Source organism: Zea mays, chromosome 1 (genome assembly GCF_902167145.1).
Source record: "Zea mays cultivar B73 chromosome 1, Zm-B73-REFERENCE-NAM-5.0, whole genome shotgun sequence".
NCBI lineage: Eukaryota > Viridiplantae > Streptophyta > Magnoliopsida > Poales > Poaceae > Zea > Zea mays.
In genome coordinates, this window is record NC_050096.1 from 30,623,603 (window position 1) to 30,636,536 (window position 12,934).

A 12,934-nucleotide genomic window follows, 5' to 3' on the forward strand; every position below is an offset into this window, starting at 1 on the left:
GGTTTGGTCGGTATGACCAACTTTTGAAGGGATATCAAAGTCAAGGCAGAGACAGAGGTCTATAGTCCTTAGAACGACCATTCTACTCTAGGTTAGCGGTCCTACAGTCAGCACGGCTTTGATACCACTTATGTCACACCCGGTTTTAAAAGGCAAACCGAATGCGAACCATGTACGTGCCAGGATCAGTTATTCACGTACACAGCAGTTACATAATATGGACATCATCACACAGTGCTCAAAATAGTATTAATAAGGGAAATAGTCGATTACATCATACGTCTGAGACGTCCATATGGTTCTTACAATAAATCAAAGAGCGGAAAAGAAACGTAGATAACGCGGCCTTCACAGGCAGCCGACTGGGGGTTGCCGCTAACCCACACCTAGAACTCGTCGTAATCTTGGAACTCCTGGAAGTCTCCTTCCACAGCTTCATCTTCGCCTGAGCAGTGGTTGCAATGCTGACAACCTGGGGGGGGTTTGGTGTGTAGAGCAAGGGTGAGTACACATCAACATACTCAGCAAGTATCCTGTTTGGCTGTAGTGGACTAGCTGTATGTGGGGATAAGTCAAGCAGTTGCTTTTAGTTGGTCAGATTATTACTTACTAGTAGAAAGCCAGGTTTTAACATTAACCCAAGTTATTAACCCAAACGTACTCCTTTCCAAACGGAAAGAGTACCACTTACCGGCACCATAATCATAATCAAAACCATCAATCTCATTGTCACCTGTACCAAAGTATCTCTGATCAAGTATCACTAATCACTGGAGCTCCCTTGGCCGCTCATAACCGTGAGCACGGCTGATATATCAGTTTCATAACACTCTGCAGAGGTTGTGCACTTTACCCACAAGCCGTGATTCCCTCTCTGGCCCGGGCTTGCAAGACCCTTATTCACTCCCGAGGTGAATGGCCAGGGATTCACTACGAAGCCTTTACAAAGATTCCCCGGGACTGTAGCCACCCGTTAGGTTTCCTAAATGCACCGCACTCCTCCCCAAGGGGCGAACCCAAACTTGGCAGAGCGAGCCGCATACACCGAGCCCCATTGACGGCACGACGGCTAAGTGAACTACACCCCGGATCCTCTAATTATTCAGCTAAGGGCACCCCATTCCACCCTTATGGTTGCACTGTTTTCCCGGGCGGTCATCCATAGAACAGGTCCTTACGGAGAGGCACTCGAGAAACCGCTCGAGCCCCCTTGAAGACCACAAGTACCACATCATAATAAGAGAAGGGAAAACAGCGTATCATAGATAATCTCATCATGTTCATTGATTAGAGTTTGAGCAATAGCATAAAGCTAGACAGTAATAATCCAACCCAAATAGGTGAACAAGGACATGGATCACAAAACTAGTCAATCCTTAGGCATAAATGTGTAAAGCGGGAGGTGAATTAAATAATGAATAGGACATAGATAGGTCAAGGGACACTTGCCTCCACCAAACGACTGCTGCTCAGGGGCTTCTCCTGCGAGTTCCTCGGGCTCTTCAACCGGATCGTTCTCTATGCGAGCGCAAACATACATACATCCACATATTTAATACAAAAGAACAGTACACCATACAAGGGAACAAATAAAGCGAATATGCATCAAGTATGACATTTGACATTGCATTTGTTATGGTTAGAAAGAAACGGAAAAGGGTCTCGCAGGGGGGTTAAATCTTATGCACTAACGATCAATTACAATTGGTTCTTAACAAAAGACTTCGGTTACATATACACTAATGGAAACCTAATCACTTTAAGTTGATCAACATTGCACGAGATAAACAATTAACTACATGAATCAATTAGTATAACAGAATTTTAAATTAAACTTCCTATTTCAATAACATTAACAATGATTAGCTACCTAAAATAAAATAACTATGATCACAGAAAGTAAATAAAATAAAATAAAAAAATAAAAAAAACAGAGGGGGGGGCGGTTGAACCGGCCCTAGGGGCGGTTGAACCGGCCGGCTGGGCGGCGAGCTGGGCGGCGGGGCGGCTGAGCCGGCCCGGTTGAACCGGCGGCCAGGCGAGCGCGCGGCCAGGGCGGCCAGGGGGCGCGCCGGCCAGGGCGGCCAGGCGGCCAAGGGGCCGGGCGGGCGGACGGCTGGGCGGCCAGGGGGCGCGCCGGCTGGGGGCACGGCCGGGGGCTGGCCGAGCCGGCCATGGCGGCGGCCATGGCGCCGAGCGGCGAGGGGAAAGGGGAGGGGGATGGGGGAGGGAGGAGAGGGGGAGGGGGAGGGGGCTCACCGGCGACGGGGACGGGGCGGGGCGGCCGAGCGGCGACCGATCGGCGACGGGGAGGGGCGGCGCTAGGGCAGGGGGTAGGGGCGGCGGCGGCTTAGGGTGAGGGAGAGAAAATGAGAGAAAATGAGAGGGAGGGAGAAAGAATTGGGGGAAAAAGGGGAGGTGGGGGGCGGCATGGGCCAATTGGGCCCAAGGGGGGGCGCCAGGGGCGGCTGGGCCGGCCGGGGTCGGCCCACGGCGCGGGAGAGAGAGAAAAAGAGGAGAGAGAAAGAGAGAGAGAAAAAAGAAAGAAAAGATCTTCTCCTCATTTTCGAAATCCGATCTTTCTACATGAATGCATTTGCACTTTCAAAGCAATCAAAAGAAATGCAAGGTTCGGCATGGTGCATCAAACAACATAAAGTATTTAGGGTTTTCTTACACGGGAAATCCAAACCGAATCCCGCTAGAACTTTGGAAAAGGTCAAGGTTTAGCGAGGGGAAAAAGAAAAAGAAAAGGTAACGCCCGAATTTTGGCGAGTAAAGAAAAGAAAAAATTCAACTGCAAAATTCGGGGCGTTACATCTCCATAACCAGATTCTTAAAAAAGCTCCTCACAAAAAAGTTGAACCAAACAGGCCTCAGATTATATAATTACATATTTTAAACTAACACTTAGTTTAAAATAAGTTAGATTGTATAATTTGAATAAATTATAATCTTAAACAAACAACCCTTAGTTGCATTCTAGTGACTTTGTCAAACCAAAACAATATTTACATATGCTATCATATCTTTTTGAGAGGTGTTCGAGAGTTTATGGAGGGAAGAACCTATAAAAGCATCGGTCTAACCGACCCCTTGGTCAGTTTTGCCTATCCATAACATTTTTTGCTATGACCAAGGATTCAACATTGATTACAAACGCGGGATGCTAACACTTACTAGTGTTATATAGCCGTCAACATTTTGGTAGTGATAATTTTCTCCACGCCAAGACTATTGATAAAGACATCTTTAATCGATCAAGTTACTATATCATGCCACTAGTTTACAACATTATCGGTACTCTCATCATAAATATAAGAACGATGCACGAACTAAGTGTAAACTAATTAGTTAGATTTATTAAAGGTGGAAGATATCAACCGATGAGTTTTGATTGTTTGTGTTTAAAAAATATTTCAACAATTTGACGTTATTTTTATGGTAGATGACGTGTCATTGAATAATCATCACTACTGGACACGACGACTTTTTGCCGAGTGCAAAAGGCACTCGACACAGAACCAAATGCACTCGCCGAAGTCCACACTCGGTGAACCAAACGTTGCAACGGTCTTTTTATTGAGTAATTTTTGTCGGACACTTGGCAAAGTATTTGTCGAGTGCCAACGGATACTCGACAAATAAAAGACGCCATGACGGTGGGCAGTGACGGTGAAAGAGACTTTGACGAGTGTCTGGTTTGGCTCTCGACAAAGGTAGACGCTTTTGTCGAGTGCCTGGTGCAGTGGCACTCGAAAATAAAGCTTCCATGGGGCCTAGTAGCTCATTTGCTGAGTTCTTGGGCAGACACTCGGTAAAGCGTCCGCCTTTGCCGAGTACCTTGATCAGTGGCACTCAACAAAGGCGTCTGCTTTGCCAAGTGCAGTGGTCATAGCACTTAGCAAAGCAGTTTTTTCGATGCCTAGGTATGTTTTTTTGTCGAGTGCAACACTCGGCAAACCTAGTCAGCCTTCAAATGAAATTATGAAACTTCTATGGAGACCGACTAGAATTATGCACATCATACATGACAACTTTCATGAAACATTGTCAATTTTTTAACGCAACCTCTACATATGATATCATGACATCTCAACAAGTTTCATGATTTTCTGACTTCGTTTATACAATTTGAAAATTGTTAGATCATAAGTTAGTGGTCATGAATTGTGTTTTCTGATGTATTGTTGTCACTTGACAAATGGATTTGACATGGTTGTGTTTTGTGATGTATTATTCATTGTTAAGATTTTAGAATTGGACTTTATAAAGTTTGAAGCTTAGATTGAGGGGTTTTGTGTTCTGATAAATTTTTGTTACCATATTCGAGCTGGTTCATTTTTGCTCTGTTCATGGTTTCAATAATATTTTATTTTGTTTCTATACCTAGGGTTTCCGATTTTGGTTCGAGAAAGGTATGAAGACAAAATCATAAAGGTGTTTTCCATCTATTTTTGTATTGTTTTCATCCCTAGTTTTAAGGTCGTTGGACCAATGGTAACTGGTCCAATGCCTCCACATATGCATCCCAGGAGGGGTTGATCATTGGACCCTATGAATAGTAGAGTGTTGGACTAATGAGTTGATTCCAACAATCTATGGAAACAAACTAGAGAGTTCTATGATGTGTTGAACCAGCCCGATGGTGAGCGTTAAACCATACAGTGCTACTGTTTTAGTTAGGGTTCCTTCTACAAGTTTGTCAGACCCCCATGAATAGTGGTAGAGTTAAACTAATGAGTTGGGTTCGATGGCCTCTATTAAGTGACCAGGGAGGGTTTCAATGACATTGGACCATACAATCGCAGTCGCAGCAATAGTTCAAACAGCTAGTTTGGACATCGAAAGTACAAAGTTAATGGTGTATCTTGTTGAACCATGTGATTTGGTTCGAGGGCTGAGCGTTGGATAAACTCGATAGTCAAGAAAGTTACCTAGAGTTACTATGACAAGTAATTGGTTGGTAAGGGCTACAAATACCCCATAAATCGGTCCATACTGATGTTCTTTCCCATTTAATACCTAAAATAACCCACATAGAGTGTGGGAATGAGCCTTTGCTTGGTGAAGGTCTTAAGAAGTAAATTTGCTTGGTTAGTGGCCTCGTTAGTGCATAAGAGGGTAATTAGTGTGCACCCATTAATCTCACTAAGCTTGGTAGAGTAAATTGAGATTTGTGCTTATTATTCCTGGTGATTGGCATGACCTAGATGGTTCAATGGAAATCAAGAGTGTGGTGATCATCGATAGAGTTTAGGTGACCTAGCTTGGGACGTGTACATGATTGTGAGCAGTTCACCATGCTAGAGAGACAAAGAACCATCTCATATAGAGCATTTGATCCTTGCATAGATTAAGGGGGAGCGACACTCTTGCATGGATGCTCCAATGAGGATTAGTTTGTGGTATTGACTCTTTTAGAACTTAGCAAAACACTAAGGCGCCTTCTAATCCTTGCTTTACTATACACATTTACATTTGAGAAATTTACTTCAAATATTTACTTTATTAGAAAATGTTGTGCTACTATAGGGTTGGACATTAGGATGCAAAACTCTGACACACATTAGGCACTGTGGTAAACTTGGGCCTACAATTAGGACTTGATTTCAGGAAGATTTTTAGAGAAGTCCAAATCAACCTTCCACACATGGGCGTCATAGTTCTTTCAATTGGTTTCAAAGACTTGTGCTTAGTAGTTTAGCTTAAACTCTTTGAGTTACAATGTTTGACTAGGATGGACCTCATCCTATCATTTAGGTCTCGACGGCTATTATTAAGGATATATATTAGGGGTACCCAAGACACTCCAACAATGAATGCATTGACTATTGGGACTGAGTAATTTGGACTTGGTCAAGGGTCTCAGACTCGGACTAGAGAACTTAGACTCGGTTGAGGGACTCGAACTCAAACGTCAAGGGACTCGACCCACATGTCAGGAAAGGATCAACATGTATGAACAAAAAAGGGAAGATGATGATTTGTGATAAGGACGACATCTTTGTAATATATGAATATCCTGATTTATAAGAGAATCCACATGTAAAGATAGAGAAATATTTCCTTTATTGTAGGGAGGATCATTTTAGACCAACCTCCATCCTTATCTAGCTGATGTCTAGATAAGCTTCATATAATCTGGCACACCTCCTTGGACTATAAAAGGGCGCGGTAACGCATATCCATGACACATCATAAACAATAGCCACCAACATACAGGATGTAGGGTATTATTTCGCATCAAGGCCCAAACTTGTCTAAATCCTCGTGTCCTTTATGTGCTTACTTTTAGTTCTCAATGTTGTGATCCACCCCATATAAATTCATTGCCGAAATTTCCTCAACAAAAAGCAACTAGGACCTTTGTGGTTTCAGTGATTAATGGAAGCACAAGATTATTATGACTAATGTATGTTTGGTAGAGGTAAATTGAAGTTAGATCACATAGATGGAGATTGTTTAGGCAATCTATGGTTTGTATGCCCCTGATTATGGATTTTTCGGTTTTGAATGGATTGAAGACAAGGTTAAGGATGAACTAGTTCTAAATTTCATTTGGATTAGGAGACATTGAGAATAGTTTAGAATTTTGTTTCCGTTTAACCATACTATAAAGAGGGTATGGACTAGTAGCTTGACCTAGATTAGTGTGGTGCACACTAGTTGTCTTTAGCTCTAGGTGGCTTAAGGGAGATCCAAAAGAAGTTTGGATGAAAACTCATTTACTAAATTTTCAAAGTTGGACAAGTTAGAGGGGGGTTTTGAGGCATCAAACCCTAAGTTTCACGATCGTTAAACCAATGGTGACTAGTATGACACCTCCATGTATGCAACCCAAGAGAGCATGACCATTGGACCCTGTGAACAGTACAACACTGGACCGATAAGTTGAGTCTGATAGTATGTGGAAATAGGCCAGAGTGTTCGAGGGCGCGTTGGACTAGTCCAACGATGAGCATTGGACCATAAGACAATATTATTTGAGTTAGTGCTCCTTCCATAGGTTTGCCGGGCCCTATGAATAGTTGTAGCATCGAACTATAAAGTTGGATCTGAATGTCTCTTTTAAGTGACTAGAGAGGGTTTCATGGACGTCGGACTAGTATGACAGTAGAAGTCAGACCATACACTTGCAACAGTAGTTCAAATGACTAGTTCTAATATAGAAAGTGTGTGGTTACTGTTGTGTCTCGTCGGACCATGCGATTTGGTCTTTCAGTCACAAAAATTGCACAGAGTTACTATATGGCTAGTTGTCCAGTTGATGGTTATAAATACCCCATAAACTGGCCAATACTAGTAGTCTTGCCTATTCAATAGCTAAAATAACCCACATAGAGTGTGAGAATGAACCTTGGTCTAGTGAGGATCTTGAGTTGAAACTTGCTTGGTTAGTAGCCCCATTCGTCCTTGAAAGTGTAAATAGTATGCACCCATTGATCCCATTCATCCTAGTAGAGTCATGTGAGAGTTTGTGATTTTGGTGATTGATAGTATGGTGATCGCCCGAAGAATTTATGGGTGATCTAGCTCAGAACATATACATGGTTACGAGCAACTTACCATGTTGAAGTGATGAAGAATCAATTGGTATAGAGCACTTGGTTCTTGCACAAATCAAGGGAGAGCAACACCCTTCCGCGGGTGCTCCAACGAGAATTAATAGAGTGTCGACTCTCAGGCCTCGACAAAATATTGAGGCATCTTCTAACCATTGCTTTACTATACACATTTATATTTGAATAATTTACTCGAAGCATTTACTTTCTTAGAAATTGCCATGCTCTTATAGGGTTGAAAATTATGGTGCAAAACTCTTTATCTCACGCATAAGGGAATGGGATGAAATGAGCTTATAATTAGAACTTAATTTAATCAAGAATTTTTAGAGAAACTCAATTGAACGTATCTTTCTTGAGCATTGTAATTCTTTCAGCTCCCATACTGCCCTCTTCATCGGCTCTACGTCATAGCTACACCAAACATGTACCATCACAGAGGAACGCTTCTAGCTAGCAAAATTCAGAGTTAGAGCCATTTTCGCATACAGATACAGATTTGTGAAAGTTTGCTTGGACTCTAGCTGCAGAGTGTGAGTACAGGAGCCACACCAAATGAGTGTTTAGGGGGTATTTGAGATAGCTCTATAATAAAACTCCAAGGGGGAGCAGACCAGAGCCAGTCAAACACACTAACTCCAGAGTTGCAAATTTCATAGAGCTTTGAGAGCTACAGTACAAATTTTTGGAGTACCTGTTTTGTTGCTTTGAAATCCTTAAAATCAACATAAACATAAAAATTGAAGGTACTTATCTGTCACTTCCACCGATTATGAGAAAATAATTTGGACCGCGGAGCCAAGCTACTTGACCTAGATTTTTGGAACAGAGTTGCTCCACCCAAAGTTTGGAGCAGAGCTGCTCTTGAGTGGAGTGAAGCGATGACAAACATTCCCTTAGTTTTTGGAGGTGCTCAAATAAAAAAACGAGGGTATATGTGTGTTTGTGAAAATGAGCGAGTCTTTGTAGGGTAAAAGGAAACCTAATGTATTCAGTACTTTTGTGTTATATCTTAAGAACTTGTAGTTGTAGCCAATGATTTGTTATCTATGATCACTGACAAACTTTGTATCTGTAAAGATAAAACTTCCTGCTTGTCTCTATCTTTGGTCTATATGCTACATTGCCAGAAAAGATATGTGGCACTAGTGTAAACAAACGTGCATGACATAGATGTGCCCACTACTACTAGCGTAAATAAATGTGCATGGCATAGATATATATATAGCGCCCACTAGCGTAAATAAATGTGCATGACATAGATATAGTGCCCTGGAAACATCGTATGCAACAACGAAAATGGAGTGGCGAGTGTTGCCTTTTTTTACATTTGTTTTGTGCAACGGAAATGAAGTGGCAATCTCTTATTCTCTTATTTATGATCATCTCTCCCCTAATCTAAATAAACGAAGTAAGAACAAAGGGTACGCACTTGCTTTTTTTTTAAAAAAAAAAGAAGAGTAAGAGGGTACTTGGGCGATCGATCACATGCTGGATCGGAGGGGTGGAGCTCGGGCATCCATCCACGGAAACGAATCTCTTTTTTTTTCCCGGGCGCCGTCAGGTCGCGATCCAGGGCAGTGTAAGAACAAAACGGAGGTCCCGTCGCAGGCACGGCGGCAGCACGCACGCACGCGGGCGCGCGGTCGTACCAATCAGTTGGTGCGTGACTCGACTCGCGAGGCCGACTGATCTCGACCCACGCCCGCACCGCATCGAATTCAAACCCATCGATTGCTCTCGCCGCTAGCTACGTGCAATGATGCCGAGCCCTGCCCCGGGCTCCGACCCATGATTCCGATTCCAGCAGGGCCCCTGCCTCTGTGCTGCCCTGACGACGAAACTTTGATCGGAAGCATGCGATCCAATCCGAGCAGCACGGCGCGGCGGGACCCGGCCGGCCAGGGACGGACGAGCTAGCAAACGCCCGCTGGTGGAGTCTGATGAAAACGACGCCGGTTCCACCGCCAAAGCCAATCCGAGCAGCAGCACGAGCTCGCCGGTGCGTGCCCCTCATCTCTTCCGGGCGGCCGGCGACCGGTTACTAGCTAGGTCATGTGATGTCTCCCGAAGAGAGGAGGGGCCTGAAGAATTTCGTTCTTTTTTTCTTTGGCCCTGTTTGGATCCTTCAAACCCGGCTAGAGCTAGAGCTAGTTTCTAGCTCTAACTCTAGCCCAAACTAGCTCTAGCCCTCTACGTGTTTGGATCCAAAGGCTAGTTTACAATAAATGATATTTTATAATTATTTGTCTCATTTAAACCTTTCCTTATCCGGATTTAGTGTGGCAAACTCTTGTGTGGCTTCTCCCACACACAAATAACACAAATAATTTTTTTTTCACAAATCAAACATCCAAATCACAACAAGTCCTTAATCAATATTAAAAACAATTACACTTCATGAAACAAAGCATGAGCTAAGTCATCACGGAAGGCATTCATGTTGACATCTTCAACAAGAGGTTCGTCTTCTGGCCATGTTGATGCTGCAGAACTAGGCATTGGGTTATAATTTTCATCGGCATCACATGCTTCGAATTCTCGATCCGCAATTCTACTCTCTCGAATAAAATTGTGAAGAGCCATACATGCAACAATAATTCTAGTTTGCTTGTCCTCTGGAAATCTTTGCATGTTCAACAAAATCCTAAACTTCATCTTCAACACTCCAAAACTTCTTTCTATCACATTTCTAACTTTGGCATGTGCATGGTTGAAGACTTCTTTCATACCTTGGGGCGGTGGGCCGTTATGCCATTGCTCGACATGGTACCTTGTACACCGGTATGGTGAAAGGTATCCCGGACGATTTGGGTAACCCGCATCAACCACATAATACTTGCCTACATATTTTGAAAGGTAAACGATGAGACTTAGATGAACTAGTTTAATTGGTTTAAAATTGTTCCAAGAAAGGTGAAGTAAGAAAACCTGGTGGTGGATGTGGAAATTTGTGGTGATGAGTAGTTATGGCATCTTTGAAAACTCTCATGTCATGTGCTGAACCAGGCCATCCCGACAACACAAAGGTAAATCTCATGTCAAAATCACAAACAGCAAGCACATTTTGACTGGTCTCATTGTGCCTGTTCAAATATGGAATCCTCTTACTCTTATCAACCACAACCTTGATATGTGTCCCATCGATAGCTCCTATGCAATCGTTGAAGTTTGGCCAAAATGCTGGATTCTCTAAATTTGGGTGCATCTCTGCAAATGTTGGGTCCTTGGGTGCAATGTTGTCATGTGCTAACTTCAGGAGACATGTCAAAACTCTACTAAATGTCCTACTTACTGTCTCCAGAGACCTCCTAAAACGGTTGTCAGCCTGTCTAACTGCCTGTGAGCCTCCAACAATCCATAAAAACATAGCAAGAGCCTCTACAGATGTCAATTTTTTAGTGGATTTCAACCCATATCTACGGACCAAAGTATTATGCAGTCTATAAAATAAAGGCCTCTCAACCCTAAACATGTTGTAACATTGGGTATCTCTTGCTAGTGTCTCTTGCACCCATTCCAAACCAGAATCCCCAGCGACCCTCTTAGGTAGTTTCAGGAAGTAGTTATCAGAGTACATACCCAAGATAGGAACCAACTGCACAATCATTTTTTGTTGTTGCACCAAATTGTTGCGACACCTGGATATAACTTCATCCTCACTTGAGCTGCCTCCATCGGCTTCTTCTTCCTCATACATGATGCCATCATCATCTTCCTGCTTCAACACATTTAACAAACTATAAGGACGTTGCATAAGACTAGACATCACAGCTCATAGATAAGTTCAAATATTTCAAGACACGTATATAATATTTCAAGACCTCACACACATAGATAAAGGTTCATTACACACACAGATATTACTTCAAGATCGAACACACATATATAAAGGTTCATTACACCACATAGATAAAGGTTCAGCACACACATAGATAAAGGTTCACTACTATGCATAGATATGAGATAACGGTTCTCTACTCCAAATTGTTGTCCCTGCACCATTTGCCTGAAACCCTTCTTCTTCATCCTCTATCCCTGCGTCTTGGCCAGCATTGTCACCATAATCATCTCCAGGCACAAAGGCCGTGCTGCCATCCACTGTGTAGCCTCTCCACAATTCATCAAGCAAGTCCTCATTGGCTGGAGGAGCATACAACAACTTCTTCAAGTATGGTTTTTTCTGTTAATATAAGACAACATAAAACTTGATCAGTAACATTACACTAATTAAGCTGTATTTAATTTTACTAGGATGAAGAAGTATACCTCTGTGTGTGTTGCCCAATGCTCAGAATCTGCATCAATGGATCCGTCAGGTCTCCTCCCCAACCCTGTGTGCGATTGTAAGTAGCGCCAAAAACCATGGATACTCTTCAGTACGGTTAGTTGATTCTTGATCGATCCACGGGAGTACACCAACCTCCGTCTAACAAATAATCCGTCAACAACTGCTTGGTACCCTTCACCGGTCATTTGTGCACCATTGTATGTTCCTGCTCTACGTTGCTCTATGCACAATTCTAACAAACAAGCATTATTTTCATCACTCCAATGTGCTCGATCAACATTGCTCACCGGGGGACCTCCGGAGCTAGCTAAGTCCTCCACGTGATCCTCCATTGCTTCATCGTTGTTGAAGGGAGCGCCGGAGCCGGATGCTTGCCCACGGACTGCACTCCTGGGTGCCCTCTGTGTCCTCGGAGCCCTCTGTGCCCTCGGTGGTGGCGGACGCGGTGCGCCTTGGCTGTTGGTGCGACGACGCGCTGTGTTGTTGAGCTGTTGACGACGGACGGGTGCTGCTGCGGCCGAGTTCGCCCGCTGACGAACTGTGTTGCCTGCCGCCGAGGTGGAGCCGTCGAAGAGCAGCTGCCGAGCGTAGGGTGCCGCTGTAGCTGCCCGCGCGTCACCGCCTCCGGCACACGGTGGGCGATACGGAGGAAGCACAGAGCCGCTGGCACGACCATCGAACAGACCATCAGACTCGGACAGGATGTTGCCGTACAGCTGAAGCCCCGAGAAACCATCAGTCTCCGGCGCCTGCGAGTTGAGGTCGAAGGCATCGCCGTCCATGGCAACGGTGAGGCTGCATATGCAGTAACAAAATGAGCCAATAACAGTAGATAAATTAGTAAATTACAATAGTCGAAAATACATTCAATAAGAAATTAGCCAAAACAAATCCGTTGTTTTCCTCATTCCTTCTCAGAGAAAAACAACGGACCATCCCTCCCGCCCCAGCTCCTCTGCCTGTAAAGATTTCGTTCGTTCCTCTTTCGAATTTCTGATCCCGTTCTCGGTCCTCGATTCCGCCTGTGAAAGAAACTCGTCTTTGCTGCAATCCATAGAAGTAGCAGGGAGGACTTTGT

The 12,934-nt window shown here is 43.8% G+C and overlaps 2 protein-coding genes across 2 annotated transcripts; both read right to left on the bottom strand.

The window, feature by feature from the left end:
- Positions 1 to 9,600: 9,600 nt before the first annotated feature.
- On the bottom strand, positions 9,601 to 11,567 carry LOC109943023 (protein ALP1-like). Its single transcript, XM_020545769.3, has 2 exons — positions 10,497 to 11,567; positions 9,601 to 10,408 (listed from the first exon to the last, which is right to left on the bottom strand). The coding sequence occupies exons 1-2, from the start codon at positions 11,332 to 11,334 to the stop codon at positions 9,957 to 9,959; spliced, it is 1,290 nt and encodes a 429-aa protein (XP_020401358.1). The 5' UTR covers positions 11,335 to 11,567; the 3' UTR covers positions 9,601 to 9,956.
- Positions 11,515 to 12,656, bottom strand: LOC103633223 (uncharacterized). The gene is made up of 2 exons (XM_008654924.2): positions 11,835 to 12,656; positions 11,515 to 11,748 (listed from the first exon to the last, which is right to left on the bottom strand). Exons 1-2 carry the CDS (start codon positions 12,636 to 12,638, stop codon positions 11,515 to 11,517), a joined length of 1,038 nt encoding a protein of 345 aa, XP_008653146.2. The 5' UTR covers positions 12,639 to 12,656.
- Between the last annotated feature and the right edge of the window lie 278 nt (positions 12,657 to 12,934).